This window comes from Acinonyx jubatus, chromosome D1 (genome assembly GCF_027475565.1).
Source record: "Acinonyx jubatus isolate Ajub_Pintada_27869175 chromosome D1, VMU_Ajub_asm_v1.0, whole genome shotgun sequence".
In the NCBI taxonomy this organism is placed as follows: Eukaryota; Metazoa; Chordata; class Mammalia; order Carnivora; family Felidae; genus Acinonyx; species Acinonyx jubatus.
The window spans coordinates 16,245,981-16,267,221 of record NC_069390.1 but is presented as its reverse complement, the minus strand read 5'-3'; the positions used below and the strand labels follow the sequence as shown (position 1 = coordinate 16,267,221).

Below are 21,241 nucleotides of genomic sequence, written 5' to 3'. Positions count from 1 at the left end.
TCCATCTATTTACGTCTTCCCAAATAGATGAATTCTTTCAACAGTATTCTGTAATTTTCAGTATACACACTCACTCTGTAGTTGTTTTGCTAAGTGTACATGTAAGGATTTCATTTTCTTTGGAGTGATTGTAAATGGTCCTCTTTCATTTCAGTTTCTGTATACACACTGTATTATAAAGAAATGTGATTGATTTTTGTGTGTTAATTTTGTATCCTGCAGTCTTACTGAACTCATTTATTAGCTCTAGGAGTTTACTTGTAGATTCCTTAGGATTTTCTATGTAGACAGTTATCTGCAATTAAGGATAGTTTCACTTATTTTTTTTCCAACCTGTCTTTCATCTTTTTTTTAAATTCTTTTTTCCTTTTTTGGGGAGAGAGGGGGCAGAGATACAGAGGAAGAGGGGGAAAGAGAGAGGATCTCAAACAGGCTCCATACTCAGTGTTCAGCGTGAAGCCCAAAGCAGGGCTCGATCCCATGACCCTGGAAACATGACCTGAGCCAAAATCAAGAGTGTATGCTCAACCGACTGAGCCACCCAGGCGCCCCCTGTCTTCCATTTCTTTTTCTTGCATCGCTGCAGTGCCCAGAACTTGCCAGACTACGCTGATTAACAGTAGTGAAAACATATCATTTCTACTCGTAGGAGGAAAGCATTCAGTCTTTCACCATTAAGTATGACATTACCTATATAAGTTTTTTGTAGATGCGCTTTAGCAAGAAGAGGTAGTTCTCTTCTATCACTAACTTGCTCAGAGTTTTTGTCATGAATAGATGCTGGATTTTCTCAAATCCTTTTTTTGTGTCAACTGATACAATTATATGATTTTTCTTCTTTGGCCTGTTGGTACTGATGGATTTTTGAATGTTGAATTCTATTTTTATGTTCTAATTAAAACCTCTTGAACCTTGAACTTCAGAGTTCAAGAAAAGAGAAAATTTCACAAAAAGGCTAGTCCTTTAAAAAATTCTATTTTTAGGGTGCCTGGGTGGCTCAGTCGTTAAGCATCTGACTTTGGCTCAGGTCATGATCTTACAGTTTGTGAGTTTGAGTCCCACATGAGGTGAGTTTGAGCCCCACTTTGGGTAAAACACAAGTTCTGGTAAACCCCTCTTCTCTCTCTCAACCCTTTACTCACTTGTGTCCTCTCTCTCAAAAAATAATTTTTATTGTTAAAAAAGTATATGAGGTGCGCCTGGGTAGCTCTGTCAGTTAAGCATCTGACTTCTGGCTCAGGTCATGATCTTGCAATACGTGAGTTCAAGCCCCGCATCAGGCTCTGTGCTGACAGCTTGGAGCCTGGAGCTTGCTTTGGAATCTGTGTCTCCTCTCTCTCTCAAAACTAAATAAATTTAAAAAAAAAAAATTTTTTTTTTTTTTAAAGTATATGAAAGGGGGGAAAAAGAGGTACATGAGTATAAAAGCTCCAGGAATTTGGTTTCATTTTATTAACTGTTTCATAATGAAACTCAATTCTACCTCTACATGCATATTTATTAGACAGGTCCACACCTAAGAAGGTAAAAGACATTAGTAAACACATTGTATATGTAGTACTTACCTCTTGCCTCAAGAAAGGATTTTCCTTTTTGAGTTCTTCAGAAAGATCTTCTCCCTCCAGCCATTCCTTCATGCCTGTCTGTTCTGCCCAAGCATTCACAGTCGCTAGGGCAGCCGCCCGAACATTGTTCTGAAGGGAGGAGAAAATTAGTAAAGATAGTATCAGTTATGGTTTGGAGATAGGGAGTGAAAAAGGTTGTTACTTTGGGGATATGAACAATGGAGGTTTCTCTAAGGTCCACATGAACATACTTGGAATCAACTTCTCTGACACAGAATCTAGTTCTATGGTTGTACTGAAAATCTAAAGTAGAAACAGAAGACTCCATTGTAAAGATGCTGTCGGTTAAATCAGACAAAAACAGTCACCTGGGTATAACATATCATGTAAGAGGAATTAACTCAGAGGTTCTGTTCCCTGAATCTCTGGGGCTGTTATATCCATGGTTATCTGCTAAAGAATGTAATTCCACATGGTAGAAAACTCAAGAGTTAGAATCAAATTACTAACAATTTGCCCAAACACTTACGTTTTCCTATTAATTTGCATTCGTAGCATGAGGACTTACTGACATGAAAAATATTAAAATATCCCAATTCTTCACATTAAATGAATTGCACAAAAATAAAGACACATTCAAATATTCAATCTAGGGCTAAATATAAGAGGCTTGCTACTTTCAAGGAGACTGATTCTAGGACTGTGAAACTGCAAGCACTGGAAGATTCTGCTCCAGTGGTCCAGAACAAGGTGGAAAATAAAGGACCCCCAAATTCATAAACTTATTCACTCTTTTTAACAGCACTTATAACAATGATGTCATAATCCTAATAGCCAACATTTTTTGAGTGCACACTACACGAGACACTAATAGGTATCTTAGGTACAGATTATTTAGTTCTATAGGAATAAAATTTCATAGATAACAACACTGAACCTCAAAGAAGATAAATAACTTATCTAAGGGTCACAAAGCTAGTGACCTATCTGTTCACCTTCATATTTCCTGGAGGTAAAGATGTTTACTATTTTCCTTCTAATGTTCTCTTCCCTGCAAAGTTTATAGACTGTGTATGTGTACTCTTACATGTACATCTAAGAATTATTCTTAGCCCACGAACATGTCTGGCCTATTCCAAAAAGGAGTGAGGTCAGGAGTCAGGCTTACCTTGCTGTCTCCAAGGACTGTGATGATAGGGATGCCTAAGTTCTTCACATGTTGCTTGATATTTGGGCCCATTGCTACGGCCAGCTGCTGGAGGATATTCAATGTTTGTTGCACCTAAGTGGGAAAGAGCCAACATTTGAAACCATGAGCAGGCTATGTTCAAAGTTTTTTAAGTTTGCTGCTAAGTAGTCATTGCAGTAGGAAGTTTTGGGCCTATTTAAGAGACAGGGAAGTCAGTTTGTTATGATGCTATTCGAATTAGCTTATGGTTAACTTTTAGGTGGTGGCCTTTCATCATCAGTTCATAAAGCCTGAGTATGAGAATTTTAGACCAGGGGCATCCGAGTGGCTCAGTCAGTTGAGTGTCTGACTTTGGCTTAGGTCATGATCTCACAGTTTCTGGGTTCAAGCCCCACGTCAGGCTTTGTGCTGACAGCGCAGAGCCTGATTTGGATTCTCTCTCTCAAAAATAAACAAAAAAAAAAAAAAGAAGGAAAGAATTTTACAAGAGAGAGGATAATTTTATAATTATAATTTTATAATTTTAAAGGTAAAGCCTAGCTTAAGAAAATTCTCACATAAAAACCCAAATTTAAAAATTAGAAATTAAGCATGTTTATATGTATTACAAGCAGTTTCATATAAAGATATTTAATATTAGAGTCCTATAAAAAGCAAATCTGAGATTCATGAAAATTTGATTAATAAACCTGCTGTCTACCAACCTATCTGGAGGCACACTTAAGAGATTAAAGGAAGCTATTTCTAGTTCAAAGAAAATAAAGTGACCACCCATTTTTTCTTTGCAGATGAAGGTTAGTATTTAAAAGGGACTTCCTTCAGAGAAGAGGGGAGGGAGAGAAAAAGAACAGGTATATATGTTCTACGTACCAAGATTTTATTTGAATCATTGAGTCGACCCTTCAAGGCAGTTGGCAGTTCACCTATATTCGGTTGGATAAATTTGGCTTCATTGATAATACCTGCCACTTCATCTAGACCTTCTTTCCTGATCTTCCAATTCTTGTCACCAATCTTAGACACCAACTCTGAGGTGATTTTATCACTGAAAAAGCAAGGATGGAATCTTTAATTCCAGACTCCTAAAGAAATAATTATGTCACAGAAGTACTCTTGACTGAGAAAGAGAAGGTACCATTAGGAATTCACTAAAATAAAACAAAAAACAAAACAAAACAAACAAACAAAAAACTGCTACAAAAATCCAATAAACCATTTGCAACAAACCTACCTGATTTCTGTCCTCGGCAAAAGATCCACAACATCATTGCCCCCCTCATCTGGTTCATCTCCATCTTCTCCTTCATCTGTACCACTTATGCTGTGTTTGGAAATCCCTCTGGTTGGAGCAGGTGGGCTCTGTCCCTGCATCTACACACAAACAAATCAGTGAGTCCAATGAACTTGATGAAGGGCATGAGAGCAAACAAAAGTTAGAGAATGGGACTATGTCAAACTTTCCTACTCTTTCATACTACTTAATATTTACACAGTATGTATTTTAATTCCTAGATTCCAAATTTGAGACTATATAGCCAAAGGCATTTTTATACAAACCTATTAGAATCTGACTTTTCAATCATAAAGCTGTCTTTTGACTTGTAAGCCCAAGAAATACAGAGCAAGTCTGCCCAAACTCAGCAATTTCAATTAAAAAGTTTATTCAAGGAAGGTCAAATTTCTTTTATTTAAAATTATTTTAAATGTTAATTAGTATGCTTTCTGAATAGGCAGCATATTCAAAATGTTTGATACCCAAAGGTACAAAAGACCTAAAGAGGAAAATCTCCCCTCCTGTACCACAGCTATCCAGTTGGCTGCCTCACAGACAAAGCCATCAATTTCTTATGAACTCTTCCCAGGGTATTTTATGCATATAAAAATAAATACATATATATTCTTCATTCCAAAGGGTTAAAAGCTTACACTTAACTAATATGAGCATTCTCATGTCTACCAATGGATTGTATCATTTCTGGAAACTTTACCTTCTCAAATTCTGCATCTATCTGGGATAGGAGGGCAGGCTTCTCATCTTCAAAGAACATTCGCAAAGAGGGGCCAACATACAGATACATCACACCAAGTAGGGTGATGGCGGAAGTCCTCACAGCCTGGCAGACAGAACAAAAAGAACTTTCTAAATGAGAACAGAACCACAGGGATGGCTGCAATGTTCCTACATATGCTGGTATGTACTCACTGGGTTTGTTGCAGCAAGAGCTGTCTTCACATTGCTAATGAAAGCTTTCACATTCAGCCTAGAACAAATAACATTTAGAATTAACAAATGAAACCCTCAAAATACACAACAGAATTTTATTTTTATTTATTTATTATTATTTATTTTGAAAGAGAGAGAGAGAGAGAGAGAGAGAGAGAGAGAAAGGCGTATGCGCATGCGCACAAGCAGGAGAGGGGCAGAAAGAGAAGGAGAAAGAGAATCCCAAGCAGGCTCCTCACTGTCAGCACAGATTCTGATGCAGGCCTCGAACTCACAAACCATGAGACCATGACCTGAGCCAAGATCAAGAGTTGGAGGCTTAACCAACTGAGCCACCCAGGCACCACTACTCAACAGTTTTATAAAGCCAAGACTCTAGGACTGGCTCCCTTTGGCTATGTCCCCAAGTCTCACTTATTCTGTTTCTAGACTCATTTAAAGTGAGGATTAAATACTGTCTGTATGCTCATTGCTCCTAAATCCCATTGATGACCTCTCTCCTGAACTCCATTCATATATCCATGTAGCCTTTGTAACATTTTCCTTAGAATGTCTAGTAGGTGTCACACATCTCTCAAGGTCAAAACTCCTGTCCACACCCTAAACCCAAATCCTATTCTTCCCACGGTCTTCCCTACTTCAGCAAAGAACTACATCATTCCTCCATTTGCTCAGGCCATCCTTGACTCCTCTCTCTCCTATACCCATTTTCCTGTTCAGTTCTCTCAAATATATTCTGACTCCTAAGGCTTCCATCTCTACAAACTATGCCTAAGCCACTATTATTTTCTTGAAAGGATTATTCCGATAGCTTACTAATTAGTCTCCTTGAGTCTCACTATCTGTTCTCTCTGACTAGAGTCCAAATGATCCTACTACTCTTTTGCTCAAAACCATCTAGTGGTTTCGAACTTACTCAAAGCTTTGAGGCTCTAAGTGACCTGGCCCTGTTCTTTCTTGCATCTTGTCTCCTCCTCCTCCCTACCACCCAACTCATTCCCCTTCAGCTACATACTGAAAAACAATCACTCCTTGCTATTTTTAAATACATCACACATGCTCCTACTACAGGGCTTTTGCAATTGCTGTTTCCTTGGCCTAGAATGATCTTTTCCCAGATTGTCACAGCTAGCCACCTCAGGTCCTAATGGTCTCTGCTCAAATGTCATTTTCTCAGGAAGGACCATCCCAACCACTCCTAGGTAATACTACCTAACTTCTTATCCTTTATTTTTATTCCATTGTCCCTGTACCTCCGGATATTCTTTTCACTGCATATCATCATCTGCTCTTACTGAAATAATGAGTCTTATGAAAGCAAGAATTTAATCTTGTCTATAATGTATTCCTAGGGACTAGAACAAATGACTGAAACACCATAAAGTGCTCAATATGTAGTTGTTGAATAAATGAAACATCATGGACAAATTAAAAAGAGGAAAACATTCACCTGGCTTTTATGCCATGCCAGGAAATTAGTTTTACACCAAAAATTACACAATTTTGAAGGGATTTTAACAATACCCTCAACTATAAATACAGACACACAAGTCTTTGCTTGAATGACACCTGAATAACTTTGAGAGTAGTAACTCTTCATTTGGTAGAACATAGAAAACTATTTTACAAGACATTAAGAGGTGTGTTGTAACAAGCAGCATGGCACATAGTAGAAAGGCTGCACAGTATAGCAGTTATGGTATTCTCTCTTGGACAGAATGCCTGGATTCAAATCTTGGCTTTGCCACTTCTGAACTGTGACTTGGACAGATTACTTCAGCTTCCTGTGCCCCAATTTCCACACTTATAAAATGGGAATAACAATACCTCACGTAGGTAGTTTTTATGAGAATGAAATTAAAGGAATTATTATTTAGAAAGTGACTGGCATAAGGGCACCTGGGTGGCTCAGTCAGTTAAATGTCCAACTCTTGATTTTGGCCCAGGTCATGATCTCAGTTTGGGGGATGGGGCCCTGCATCTGGCTCCTCACTGACAGCACAGAACCTGCTTAGGATTCTCTCTCTCCCCTCCCTGACGCCCTGCCCCCCTCTCCCTGCTCGTGCTCTCTCTCAAAATAAATAAATAAAACATTAAAAAAAAGAAGAAGAAGAAGAAAGCGCCTGGCATAAAGAAAGCTCATAAAATTTTGTTAAACAAGTATGTTCAAATGCAAATAAGTTAGATAAGCTTCTCTGCTGCCTGACCTTGAGAGCCCTTAATTCACCAAGGTGCATGATAGTTCTCTAAACAAATGTGATTACATGTAAGAATTTCCAAATGCATTTGACTAGGTCTTCTCAGAACTGGCTTTTCTGTGGGACAATTGTTAACACTTAAGGAAAAACAACTTAGAGAACTCTAAAGTTAGTGGATATGAAAAGCTCTGGCTTCTCAGAAATAGCAGAGATAGGTGAACAAACAGAATCACCAGTTAGAGATTAGCAAAATATTTAATTATTTTGTACCTGATTTCTTTCTGACTTACCCAGAAAAACCAAATTCTTTTATTGCATTTGATAGCCAATTCAGAGTTTCTGATTGATTCTTGGGATTCTTCTGTGAGAAAGCCATTGACATGACCTGGAGTGAAAAAGGGAAAAAACAAAAACAAATATGTGCTTTTTCTCATATTTCTCACAGAAATGTGGTATGGCATTAAGGCAGAAGTGGATTAGGAGTGGCTTTTCCAATGCCGATAGAACTACAAGAATGCCTTACGAATGAAATATTTAACTCACACAAGAAAATGACGTAAGTGACATCTTTTTTTTTTTTTTTTTTTTTTTTTTTGAGAGCAAGAGGGAGGGAGAGTGTGCGTGAGCAGGGGAGGGGCAGAGGGACGGAGGGAGGGGAAGGAGGGAGAGAGAGAGTCTTAAGGAGGATCCATGATGTGGGGCTCTATCTCATAACCGTGAGATCATGATCTGAGCCAAAATAAAGAGTTGGATGCTTAACTGACTGAGCCACCCAGGCTCCCTTGTGACAGGAGTATTAAAAGCATTCTTGACTTTACAACTTTTCCTTAGTGATCACTCTGGATTATAATGTCTTAGGAGAAAATTATTCTCATCTTTTTTTATTTTAGTTCTTAATGTTTATTTACTTGAGAAAGAGTGAGAGCAAGAGAGTGCGCATGCACAAATGGGGTAGGGGCAGAGACAGAGAGGGAGGCACAGAATCTGAAACAGGCTCCAGGCTCTGAACTGTCAGCACAGAGCCCGATGTGGTGCTGGAACTCAGAACAGTGAGATCATGACCTGAGCCGAAGTCTCAGGCTCAACCGATTGAGCCACCCAGGTGCCCCTCTCATTTTTAAACAGAATATCTTGGCCAAAATAAATTCTAATTATCAGACAACAGTATATTATTAAAGGTAAGGATAAAAATGCAGAATATAAAAATGGTTTGACTTGAGAAGAAAAGGACTACCATTTAACTAGTAACCTTAAATTAACATTTGGGAAAAATCTGGGAAAAGTTGGGGAAAGAGAGCTCTGTTACTAACCTGTTCAGCTGTCCACGGTAACATGCAAGCTTCGGCTATTGCTGTCATAGCTTCTTTTGCATTGTTCCCACACTTTACATCTCCAATCTTGTCCACAAGGCCATCCAAGACAATCTGAGCTGAAGTTTTGGAAAAATTCCCTTTCTGGGCAATCAAAGCAACTATGTGAAGCTTCATCTGCATCACCTGAACAAAGGATAAGCACCATAAAGTTATGAGTAAGCCAAAGACATCGATTTACTTATTTTTATAGTAGCCTGAAGATGTAATACAGGAACAACTAAGAACATGACCAAACTAAAAATGACAAATACATTTATTTATTTATTTATTTATTTATTTATTTATTTATTTAATTTATTTTTAAAATATTTTTTATTGTTTTTTAAATTTACTTTTTGAGAGACAGACAGAGAGCAAGTTGGTGAGGGGCAGAGAAAGAGAGAGAGGGAGACACAGAATCTGAAGCAGGCTCCAGGTTTCAAGCTGTTAGCACAGAGCCTGATGCAGGGCTTGAACTCCTGAACTGTGAGATCATGACCTGAGCTGAAGTCGGACGCTTAATCAACTGAGCCACCCAGGTGCCCCTATTTAATTTATTTTTCAAGTAATCTCTGTGTCCAAAATGCGGCTCAAACTCATGATCAAGAGTCTCATGCTCTTGACTGAGCCAGCTGAGTGCCGCTAAAAATAACAATTTTAAACAAAGAAACAAAATTATTTCTATCCTTGTTACCAATTAAAGTAGCTGGGGCACCTGGGTGGCTCAGTTGGCTGGACATCCGACTCTTGATTTCAGCTCAGGTCATGAACTCACAGTTTGTGAGTTCGAGCCCCCAGTCAACTGCACTGACAGGGGATTCTGTCTCTCCCTCTCTCTGCCCCTTCCTCACTCATGCTCTTTCTCTCTCAAAATAAATAAATAAAATATACATTAAAAAAAATTAAAGTAGCTAATTGACAGCTAAGAGAGAAAAAAACCAAATACTCAATGTTTCAAAATAATGACAATGTTAGCACATTAAAAGTTTATGACTTTAAAAAATTAATTTCTCTATTCTCCTCTCACGGTTATTTGCAATAGTACTGAACACACATCTTGAAATACATAATAAATGATCATACTAACCGTATAACTCAGCATTCCCACTAGTGTTATCTGCAAAAAACTACAACCCTCATGCACACACCACACACAACAGAACTTGAGAGACTTAAACAACGTGTATACTTTTAAGTGGAAGAATGAAGAAGCTGTGAAAACAATTTAAAGATGTTAATGTGAAGATGCTAGATGTATGGCGCTTGAGACGCCTTTGCCCATAAGTATCTCCCTCTGTCCTGTTTGAATATTTAAATAACAGGAGTTGGTGAGGATGTATAGAAATTAGAATTCTCTTGCATTGCTGGTACGAATGCAAAATGGCGAAGTCACATTGGAAAAGTTAGGCAGTTCTTTAAAAAGTTAAACACAGTTACCATATGACCCAGCAATTCTACTTCTAGGTATATATCCAAGAGAATGAAAAACATGTTCACACAAACACTTGTACATGCAATGTTCACAGAGATGGTCAAAATATGTAGCAACACAAACGGGTAAATAAAATGTTCTATATCCATACAATGGAATATTACTCAGCCATAAAAAAGAATGTAGAGTTGATACATGCTACCATATGGGCAAACCTTGAAAAGACTAAGTAAAAGACACTTCATTCTATGAAATGTCCATGAGAAGTAATGTATAGAGACAGAAAGCAGAGTAATACTTGCCAGGGACTGTGGGTGGTGAGGGGGATTTGGGGAGAAGGGAGAGTGACTGCCGATGGGTATGGGGTTTCTTGCTGGAGTGATGAAAACATTCTAAAGTTACAGAGTGGTAGGAGTTGCAGAACTATGCAAATATCCTAAGAACTGCTGCACTGTACACTTTAAAAGGGTGAGCTTTATACTCCCTCGATAAAATTGTCATAAAGAAAAATACATACATAACATTATCCTTTGTTACGGATCTAACACATAGGGAGGTATAAGCTCAAATCAAGGATGCTTCTTTCACCGATCTTAGAAGCTGCATAAAGAGGGGTTTTCAACATGGTGTGTGGGGGAGGAGGCCAGCATGAGAACCTCTTGGCAGAAGAAGGCTTTGTGGTACTGGACGGTATGGCTGAGGTGCTGTAACAGTGCTAAGGGAACTCAGTGTGTGAAGGAGCCAAGGATCCTACAGAGGGACCAAGAGGTGGCAGAATAGAAGCAAAAAAGAGACTAGCGGGATGCCAAAAATAAACCTGATATATTTCAAACTTTTGTTTCCCACAAGGTCTATGAATATCTGAAGAGGACAAGGAAACTTTTCTCCTTTTCCTTCCTACATCACTTTCCTAAACCTCCCTTTGCACAGACGTTTTAGACTAAATAACAGCACTACAAAATTTCATCTCTATTACCAGTTAATGCATTAAATTATGTGGCAATTTTTCACTGGTAATTTAAAGACCATTTATCTTTTATCCAAACAAGTAAGAAACCTGTCTCACTGTTTATCCCTCCCTTGCATATGTGAAGATTAGGGGGATTCCAGGCCTAACTAATGAGGAGAAAAAAATATATATACATAAATTACACAAACAATATAGATAATACTTCCATATATATAAACTCCCAATCACACAAAGGTATAGTTCTATGTTTAATCAAAATGCACATACTCCATTGTTCACATTTAAAGTTAGATGACATACTGGCTGAGTGATTTAAAAAAAAAAAAAAAGCTAAAAATCATTACCAAAATTATCTCTCTTTCTTACTCCATAGATGATATGATAGAAATTACTTGAATAAAAGATACTAAAATCTCCAATTAAAAATTACCTGAAAATTGGTTTCCTTCCATCCAGGTTTCTTGGCCAGCATCCTCACTAATGCCTGGCATGGCATTTCAGTTCGATCCATTAGTTCAACAGCCTTGAAGTAAAATAAGAGAATCAGAATTAAGGGTTTAATGATTAGTGAGGGAAACAGCACATACTGAAGTAGGTGACTTGAAGGAGAGAGAAGAATGGAAGTAAGGAGGGTTATAGAGAGAGCTTAGATAGCTTGTTATAGTGCTTTTTAAGTTGGATATCTGATGTACAGTTCTTATAGTAATACCAGTGATACTCTTTTCCCTCCACATTTCAGGTTTCACAAAGAATTTGGTCCAAGGAATGTAACAGTAAGTTTTCATTTGCCTAGTTTGAGGCAGAAACTGCTTATACATATTTTGACTTATCTGATTTTCCTAAAAACATAGAGCAAAGTAGAACAGATTAGAAGTGGTTAAGTATTAAATTTCAAAGATGTGCAAACTCAGGTCTAAACCTGATGCATGGCACATGCAGGCCTGGAAGCGAGGTCTCCTGCCTCAAGTCCCAGTGCTCTTGTGGTTCCTCCACATCCTCCTCATTAGAATCATAGAGTATATGCCGAAAGGAACTTCCATGCTCCCTTCCAACACAGATTTCTGAAAGGAGCCTCTCACACCACGGAATAGTATCTGTTCTTCCAAGAATCAAGACAACAAAGAGGAAAGCAGAGAAAGGGAAGAGGGGTGGTTTAAGTGGAGTTATATGTTTGCCTAGTAAGTTTAATGATTAAATACCATAATACTAAAATTCATCTAAACCTTGTAATTCAGAATAAACCTAACTTTCTTGAGTAAGTACTAAGTTATGAGCTTACAGAAGCCACAGAAAGCAGATGTTAAAAGATATACACTATGCAGCTAAAAAACCAGTCCCTCCCCATCCCCTCACCCCCCGCTCATCAGAGTTAACACTCTGAAACATGGTCACTGTTTATAAAATACAGCAAGTAGGACAAGTACTTTGTTGATGTCATCACTTCTCTGTAATGTAATGTTCTTTCACACTCAACTCATCCCCATGCACCTACCTTCTGGAACTCCTCCATACAAGCCAGCCTTTCCTTCCAGTTACTGCTGTCTAGAAGCTGTATACAGGTAGCAGGAAGGACAGCTGAAGCTTTTTCTTCACATACTTCTATCTGTAAGGTGCAAAAACATTAAAATTAAGAATTGCTTAAGGAAACAGATGACAAGAATGTAAAAATGCTGCAGGCCGAACTACATGAACACTCCCATAGGTATCCTATAGTACCCGAGGTTTCTACTCTACTACCATAAAGGGGAAGGAAGGTCGTCCAAGGCACAGTTTCACTAAGTGAAAAATACCAATTAACTCTATGTTGTAGAACTCAGCAAAGAACTCAAGTCTTCTCCCAGGAATTGACTTTCCGTGGTTTTCTGAGTTTGAGGCATCCTGTAGAATACTGACCGAAAGCTCAGGCTCCACGATTTCTTTGGTTTCCAGTCCTTTCTTATTCTTGGTTCCAGTGCCCCCTGCACCTCCTGACGCAGCTGGCTTCCCCTTCTTAGGTGGCCCACCAGCCTAAAAGCAATTTAAAAGAAAGTTAAACCACTTAAGGATTTAGAACAGTGGTTCTTAAGCATTTTTGGGCCAGAGACTCCCTAAAAATTTGATTAAAATGAGGGACCACTCAACCAACCAAAAACCCCTGTGTTTTTGGTGCCCACAGAACTTAACACTTCCAAGGGCAGACAGATCTCCTGAAGACCATTCATGGGGAAATCTGCAGACCCCCACTATTAAGAACCTTCAATTCAGAATGAGCTAATGAGGTAAATGAAATGAAAATGGACTGGAATTATATGACATTTTATTTGAGAATTAACATTTGATGCCTTTAAATGCCTCTAAATCTTTCCTGCATTAGTAAAGGACAGTTTCTAACTTCTAACATTTACCCCATACTTCACCACAAGGACCCCAATAACAGAAAAATACATTAACTCACTGTAGAAACATGTAATTTTGAAGGAATAAAGTGGTTGTTATGGCAATGGCAGTAAGTGGCTTAACCATGTTGAAGATGGCCACCTTACTGGCTCTTTTTATTATTGTTTGACCTACTTGTATTTCCCAAGTATATGATCATATGATCTGCAAAAATTATAACTGTGCCTTTTCCTTCCTTATATTAGCATTGGTCTTACTTTATTTCTTTATTTAATTGTATAAAGTTATTAAACAATAACGGTACCAGCAGGCATTTTTTGCTTTACTCCTCACTTTAACAGTAATGCTTCTAGTATTTCATCACTATGAAGCATGATGCTGACTTTTGGTTTGCGAGGTCTACTGCTATCTATAGATCTATTTCTAGATATTTAGTCATGTCAAAGAATCCATCTATTTCTATGTATTAAGAATTTTTATCATGAAGATATGTTGAATTTACTATATTCCTTTTTCAATGTCTGAAGTTAGATTTCTTTTGATCTCTAAATGTAAGTTTTTTAACATTAATATTGAACCATCCTTATAATCCTGGAATAAACTTCAGTTGGTCACACTTTGTATTATACCCACTGGTTTCTATCTGCTAATACTGTGCTTAAACATCTCAATTATTTTACTCCAGTTTTGAAAGGTCAGAAGAAAATAGCAGTTTATCACAAGACACACAACCGACAGTAACATTAACATGGTAACACATATCACTGTTCACATCATTCCTTCTATCTATTTTGGTATTTGTTAAACAATGCCCCAAACCAGAAAGAAAAAATAAAATGAGAGAAGGCCAGACTGTCTTCAACATCCAGACTTCTTCTGAAACTAATGTCATCTTGAACATAATCTGAGCTTTTAAGGTGTAGTTAGCAAAACTAAGATGCTGGTTTTTTAATGAAATGAAAACCTCTAATACTTGCTGGTTCGTATCAGAAGTATGATTCTGTTGGTTCATAATAACAACCCGTTAGAAACTGAATTGTTTTCTGGCCGACAAAATAGAAAATTCTATACTTTTTGACTAACCAGAACACTTCTTCTGGATCCTTTTCTATAATAAATAGCACTCTCTGTATAGAGAGGTACCTCAATTAACAAATCTCCTACTTATCTTTTTTTTTTCTTTCACAGACATATATGTTTATTGGCTTAGTAGGTGTATTGGTAATACTGTCCTACTTATCTATTAAAGAGAAAAATGAAGCAGGTTGCTCCCCACTTACTTATTTTAAAGAATTCTTCATAAGAGAAAGTCGACCAGATAAGAAAAGGCCTTAAGGTACTGTGCCCAGGTCATTATCCAGAGAGGCAACAGCTGGTGAGACAGAAGAGACTAGCTGCTAACCCCCCATTAGAAAGCTGAAGAGACAGCAGAAGATGAACTAAAGTACAAAGACTATAGTTAAAAGCACCTGGGTCCAAATACCAGTTCTGCAACTCTGGCCATTCACCAAATGTGTGCCCAGTTCCTGCTGTCTGCCAGAAACTCCGCTATGCATGGGGGAGTGAGCAGTGACAAGATCTTTACCCTTTAAAGTTTACAGTATGGTGGGGTTGGGGGTGTCAGAGTAAACAAACAAATGAACAACATAGGTATCAGAGTTGTTAGAGCATGTGTAGAATACTTAACCTTGCTGAGCCTCCATTTCCCTTTCTGGAAAAATAGGGATCTCAAAATAGTTATTTCAAGGGTTGTTTGATGATTACATGAGATTATTTAGGTAAAATGCTTCCCAAATGATGCTTTATTAAATACCAGTTCTCTCCCCTGACTTCATGCTGGTGTTCCGGGTGAGAAAAGAGAATAAACTTTCTACATCCATGGTAGATAATTTCATGCTTAAGAGAGTCCACAGGACAAATGTTCTCTAAAAGAATGCCACATTTGCCTCTAGGCATTTCCCTTCCACACTGTATAAAAGTAACAAGACCTTGACTGGTATGTAGACTTGGTGATGCAACTCAACGGCATTATCAGCAAAATGACCAAAGTGATGTTATTAACGTTAAATGCTTTGCGATTTTATTTCTTTATTTAATAATACTTTAAGATCACTCAAAATGCACTCCTGTACCTTCATTACCATTTTTAGCTTTATTAAAGTTTACATAACCAAACGTATTGTTGGAACACTCTTTGTTGATGGATGTTCTGCTATATTTTAAATGTGGTAATGCGTTCATTTCTCAAATGAAATCATATTGGAAGGATGACCATGAATCCGAGACTCCAATCCTGTGTTACTAAATTCTAACTTTTGAACCATATTTCCCAAGTCATCTATTAACCTTAGTAGCAGGTGCCTTTTTTGAGGGTCCTGGTTTGGGTGCTGAAATGTCCTTTGTGTCCTTATCTCCTGCAGCCCCCGAGGCAGCAGTCCTTCCAGGAGCAGGCTTGAATTCCTTCTTGTCTGCTGCAAGTCCAGCTTTCTTACCATGTACCAGCTCTACTTTTTCTGAACATTCTTTGATCTAGAGAAAGAAATTGAAATGAACATCATTAAGCCCAACTTTGAAATATAATCACTACATTATTACTTAATAAGTTATCTAAACCACAACTATATGAGAATTCAGTTTGCTTAAGCAAAAATAAACAATCTACTTTGTTACATTTTATTTCTACACAAATTAGAATTATAGTAAACATTCAACAACCACATTGTTGATAGAAAACATTCATATTTAGAAAAGTAACTTTTTAGGTATTAGAAACAAATTTATCTTAAAATATCCTTTTCACTTCCTCTAGGGACAGATCACTCAGCTTTCTTTTCTTTGTGTTTTTATAATTTGAAAGCCATCTCTACAAATATCACCACTGCAGCTTAAGATCAAATTTACATCCTCAAAAGCTATCTTTTCAACACTCCAGATCTGAACCACCAGTGGCAAATTAAATAAATTTCACAAGCTGATATCATCATTTTTATCTTCATGAAATAGAACGAATGAAATCAAAACAAAGTCATAATGCACAGAGATAAGATTGTTGTCCAATTGCATTATAATCTGTCACTAACCTACCTTATCAAGCTTGAGTTTGTCCACATCAGCTAAGAATGGATTTACTGCTTTCTCACCCACCACTTTCAAAGCAGTGCCCAGTGCTTCAAATGCAGCATCTCTGACTTCAGGAGCAGAATCATTGATGTGCTGTGGTCCGGAAGTAAGCAAAATGGTCTTAATGTAAGATATTTTAGGTATTACTGATTTTAATTCAGATTGATGACTGTTGGATAAAGAATTTGCTTTTTACAGTTCACTGAAGCTAAGTGTAGTTTTCCTCTTGCCAACCAACAGTTACTCTTTCACAAATTCTTTTTGGGTCAAGGAAACCTTTGGTAATCCATTCAGCAAATAAGTGCTTCCTTTTCCTCCTACCCTCTATTTAAAATGCCGCACATGCAAATGATGTTCAAAGACTCCAAATTGTATGCCTGTGCTTGGCCAGATCCAGCTGAACACCAGTATATGGGCCAAATAAGAAACAACATGTTTAGCAGTTAGTGGAATCATAAAGCTAACTTGTGCTCTTCTTTGAGAACAGGAACACAAAGAGTACAAGAATTTGGATTCAGTTTCCAAAGCCACAGAGGGTCTGCTCCTCAAAAGAGCATAATCTACAGTCTGAAAGTCAAGTAGTCATTGTACATAATTAATATGGGAAAAATCTTCCATAGGCATAAAAATTTCCCCCAGTTCCAAAGAGAGTCTATACCTTAAGTAGAGCAGCACAAAAGGGCTTTAGCAAGCTCTTTGGGAGGGTAGAAGCAGTGCAGTGGCGGAAGCTTCTGGCAATGAAAAGAGATGTCTGCTGCTTGATGGTTGGATTTTTATTATCCATTACTGCTAAAACATCCTCACTGATGTTCTGTAGTGTGGTCTTTAAAAAGAAAACATGGTCAATGAGCTTTTCTCAACTATAAGAACAATCAAAATATTACAGACAAAATTTACTTTAGACAAAAGTGCAAACTCATGCTGTCCACTTACAGTAAGGAAGATTGCATCAATTGCCTCCTGCAGGGCTTGCACCACCTGAGGCTTCTTCTCTTTGAATTTTTCCAAAATGGTTGGCACAACCTATGAAAGTGAACAGCTGGAATATTATTTTGCTGGCAACAAAAATGAATGAGGTACTGACATGACACATGAATGAACCTTGAAAATATGCCAAGTCAAAGAAGCTAGTCATAAAGGCTTATGTATGATCCATTTAAATGATGCCATGAAATGTCAAATCCATAGAGACAGAAGTGGATTAGTGGCTGCCAGTGAGAAATGACTGCTAGTGGGCATAAAGGTTTTTGGGGGAAGATGAAAATGTTCTGGAATTAAATAGTCATGATAGTTACACAACCTTGTGAATATATTAAAACCATTCAACTATACACTTTAAGAGGGTGAATTTTACAGTATTTAAGTTATATCTCAGTACAGCCATTACTAAAGCAATGTTTGGTGCTACCAAAACAAAGTGAGCGTCTAAGTTGAATAAAAAGTCATTTTATTTCTTAAGGGCACAAGAACCTTATGCTGGAACAATTAAGGGTTCCCATTCTGTGCCACTGTAGCAGTGCTTCTCAACCCATTTTCTGCATCTACACCTTAATGCAACCATATAGTCATTTTTATCAGAGCACCATCTCTTATTAGACAAAAAGATTCTCAACTAGGTGGATTTAGGATACGGGAATAGACAGAGTGTATAATTTCTCTTCCCCTCTAAGATTTCGATATACTTCACCAGACTGAGATGTCTCCCACCCCTTCACCACACTAAAGACAAAGAAATGGTAACTGAAATTACAGCAATTTTGATCAGAAGGATGTACTAAGTTTAGATCAATAAAGTTGGAATTTTTATAATTATCTTATAAACTATCACTAATTTATTAAATATTTATTGAATACTTAATATCTATTGAGTGCCAGGCACTGTGCTAACAGGCAAATTAAAGTTGTCTTTTGAGGTCAAAAAGATATAGCAAAGTTCAAAGGCATTCAAAAAATATTTTTTAAGATTTCACAGAAGTGATAGAGACCAGAAGGAATTCAGTTTCCATGGAGAAATATAAAAGACTTTTTAATACTAGGAGTTAGTTATAAACTACTGAAAATCAAAATGTTTTAATGGTTATAAAGCTCAAGCATGCTTTTATATATATATTATTTTTTACCAAAAAAAAAAAAAATAGCTTATAAATAGCTAAAGAAAGTAAACATGAACTATTAACATGTTTGATATCAAACACTATATATGATCTACTTTTGAGGGGGGGAAAATACTCCGAACTATAAGCTTTATAACTTTAAGCTGCATAACAAAATGTCACAAAGCCAGAATCAGAATTCAAACCAGGCTAGGTAATCATTCAACTAGGATTTAGTAAATTAAAATGTATCTTAAAAATAGTTTTCTAGGTTAAAAGTTATTATTAAGACAAAAGTATGTTCTTTTTTAAATATTCTAGTAAGTAGCACAAAACTGGACCAAAAGCTAATTAACACACTATCACATAAGCACACAAGTATTGCATAATAAATACTACTGATTGCTAGAAAATGTTGCTTATCATTTTATTCCAATTCATGAATTGCATGTTTTACATGTTACATGATTTTACATGGGTTACATGTTAAGGGTTTTATGGACCCATATTTTTATTTCCCTGGTAACAAGCTAGTCATGATTTATTTTTATTTAGTAGAGTCCTTTTTTTTTCTTCCAGTTAAGTTCTCTGAAATTATGTTCAATGCTATGAGTAAGCAAGCTCCAAATGCCATAACTGAGGTTAGACATTAGCTTCACAACATAAATACAAACTATAAGGAGTCTCTAAAAAGTCAATCTAGGGAATCAAATGATCAAGTGGCTAGCAAGTTCAACCCTAAAGTTCAGTATGATCAATTTTCAGGATGCTGAACCACTCTAAGTAATTCAGACCAGATTTAGACGCCAACTGACAAATGCCACAGTTAAAGAAAACATCTCAGTTTATTAAAACTGTTATCAAACTTGAGTGCTTCTAAATTTACACAAAGACAGTATATTCAACAAACGTTTTCAGTCAGGTTTCTTAGAATAAATTAAACTGATACACTACCAAGACTCTAATCTATAGAAAATGTCTCAAGTATGTAAGTAGATTATTATTTTTCAAATAGGAAAATGCTATAAAATACATTTTATATATTCATCTCACTTCTGGCTTTATACTGCCTTTCCTACTTTCATTTTTACTCTGTGTTAGTTATCACCAGTTTCATTTAATCCTGTTATACTACACATAATCTTATAAGAACAAAGCAGGATATTAATAAGTAAATAATAAGCAAATCAACTCAACTAAATATTTAGGTCATATGCCCAATTTTCTATATAAAGCTAATGAATTTAGTTATAACTGACATCTTTATTGAAATGTTTTGAGGAATTATGCTCAATTTTAATAAAACTTAATGAAAAATTCACTTTGCCCAATATATAAAGACCTATTTTAAATCCTAAAGCAAACTAGCCTGCCATTCTTGTTAATGTTGTTGATTTGTATCTAAAAAGGAGTGTTACTCACATGTCCTGCATATTGTCCAAATTTCTTCCTTAGTCCAACAGCTAGGCCAGTAAGACATTTTGCTGCCAAAGCCACCAACATGACATTGGTGTCCTTTCCAACAACCTACAAAGGGAGGAAAAAAAAGAAAACAAAATAGTCACAACTCAGGAGAAGGGGACTGAAAATTTATTCTTAAAAGAACTCTGTACCGTGTTACGCTAATGGACAGCCAATTTTGTTTCCTGCAAAAGAGGAAAAAGTCTTCCTTGACAATACCAAATTTGGGGGCTTCCCTTCATTCTGTTTAGTCTCTTACCTTACAAGTTCTACCAATAACACACATTAAACCACAACTTCAAATAGTTAACTCTCCATTAGTGGTCATCTGGGCTGTCAGCATTGCACAACTGTGTAGGAGGGGACTCCAACACTAGCAGAGAAGCTGGAGGCTTGCTGACTTTGCTCTGGGGCAGGAAAAGCCAAAAGACAGTGTATCTCAGAGGAAAGACACCACAAGGCGGCAGCTCCAACATTTATACTAAAGGAGCACTGGTAGAAACTGCTCTCAGTACCTTCCAGAAGTCCGTGGGGGCTCTAAATTGCAAATGCCATTGCAACCATTCCTCTGAGGGAGCTTCTGGCTTTGCAGCTGCCATTTTAAAGTTTATTTATTTATTCTGAGAGCGCGCACGCACGAGAGAGAGAGAAAAAGAGAGAGAGAGGGCAAGAGAAAGTTAGGGAATGGGCAGAGAGCGAGGGAAAGAGAGAATCCCAAGAAGGATAATGCTGTCACAAACCGAGAGGTCATGCATAACCTGTGCTGAAATCAAGAGTCGGATACTTAACTGAATGAGCCACCCAGGAGCCCCCTTGCAGCTGCCATATTACCTGATGATCATCAAGTGTGCATTTACAGTCTCTTAACAGAGTCTCCTCCAGCATTATTTATACTACCATCCCCCTACGCTATGCCCCACAAAACCCAGCATTATCAAAGCTCAGAGGTAGTAGCTGCACCTGTGTCAATTAAGCAAGACAGTGACTATGCCTGGGTACCTTCCTGCTAAGATTTTACCGCGGTATACTGCTCAAGTCAGTTGGATGTTAAAAAGCTACTTTATTTTATTTTTTAAATGTTTACCTATTTTTGAAGGGGGGGGGCAGAGAGAGAGAGACAGACAGGATCCTAAGTGGGCTCTGTGCTGACAGCAGAGAGCTGTCACCAACTCAGCCACCCAGGTGCCCCCAAAAGCTGTTTTATTCTGACATGTCTCCGATCCTTGTTTTTTTCACTCTTCACTTTTTTCCCAAGTAGAAG

General features: G+C 37.3%; 1 protein-coding gene across 3 annotated transcripts in view; it reads right to left on the bottom strand.

Moving 5' to 3' along the window:
• CKAP5 (cytoskeleton associated protein 5) overlaps positions 1–21,241 on the bottom strand; it is a 110,572-nt gene that overhangs the window by 32,078 nt on the left and 57,253 nt on the right. For all 3 annotated transcript variants that reach the window (XM_015075665.3, XM_053203234.1, XM_053203235.1), the window contains exons 9-24: positions 19,942–20,046; positions 17,360–17,449; positions 17,085–17,249; positions 16,391–16,519; positions 15,653–15,835; positions 12,824–12,937; positions 12,423–12,533; positions 11,361–11,453; positions 8,487–8,672; positions 7,467–7,561; positions 4,958–5,015; positions 4,743–4,868; positions 3,986–4,125; positions 3,625–3,799; positions 2,734–2,847; positions 1,566–1,694 (exon numbers count right to left, since the gene is read on the bottom strand). In XM_015075665.3, the coding sequence (XP_014931151.1) occupies positions 1,566–1,694; positions 2,734–2,847; positions 3,625–3,799; positions 3,986–4,125; positions 4,743–4,868; positions 4,958–5,015; positions 7,467–7,561; positions 8,487–8,672; positions 11,361–11,453; positions 12,423–12,533; positions 12,824–12,937; positions 15,653–15,835; positions 16,391–16,519; positions 17,085–17,249; positions 17,360–17,449; positions 19,942–20,046 (2,013 nt within the window). The remainder of the gene's footprint in view (positions 1–1,565; positions 1,695–2,733; positions 2,848–3,624; positions 3,800–3,985; positions 4,126–4,742; positions 4,869–4,957; positions 5,016–7,466; positions 7,562–8,486; positions 8,673–11,360; positions 11,454–12,422; positions 12,534–12,823; positions 12,938–15,652; positions 15,836–16,390; positions 16,520–17,084; positions 17,250–17,359; positions 17,450–19,941; positions 20,047–21,241) is intronic.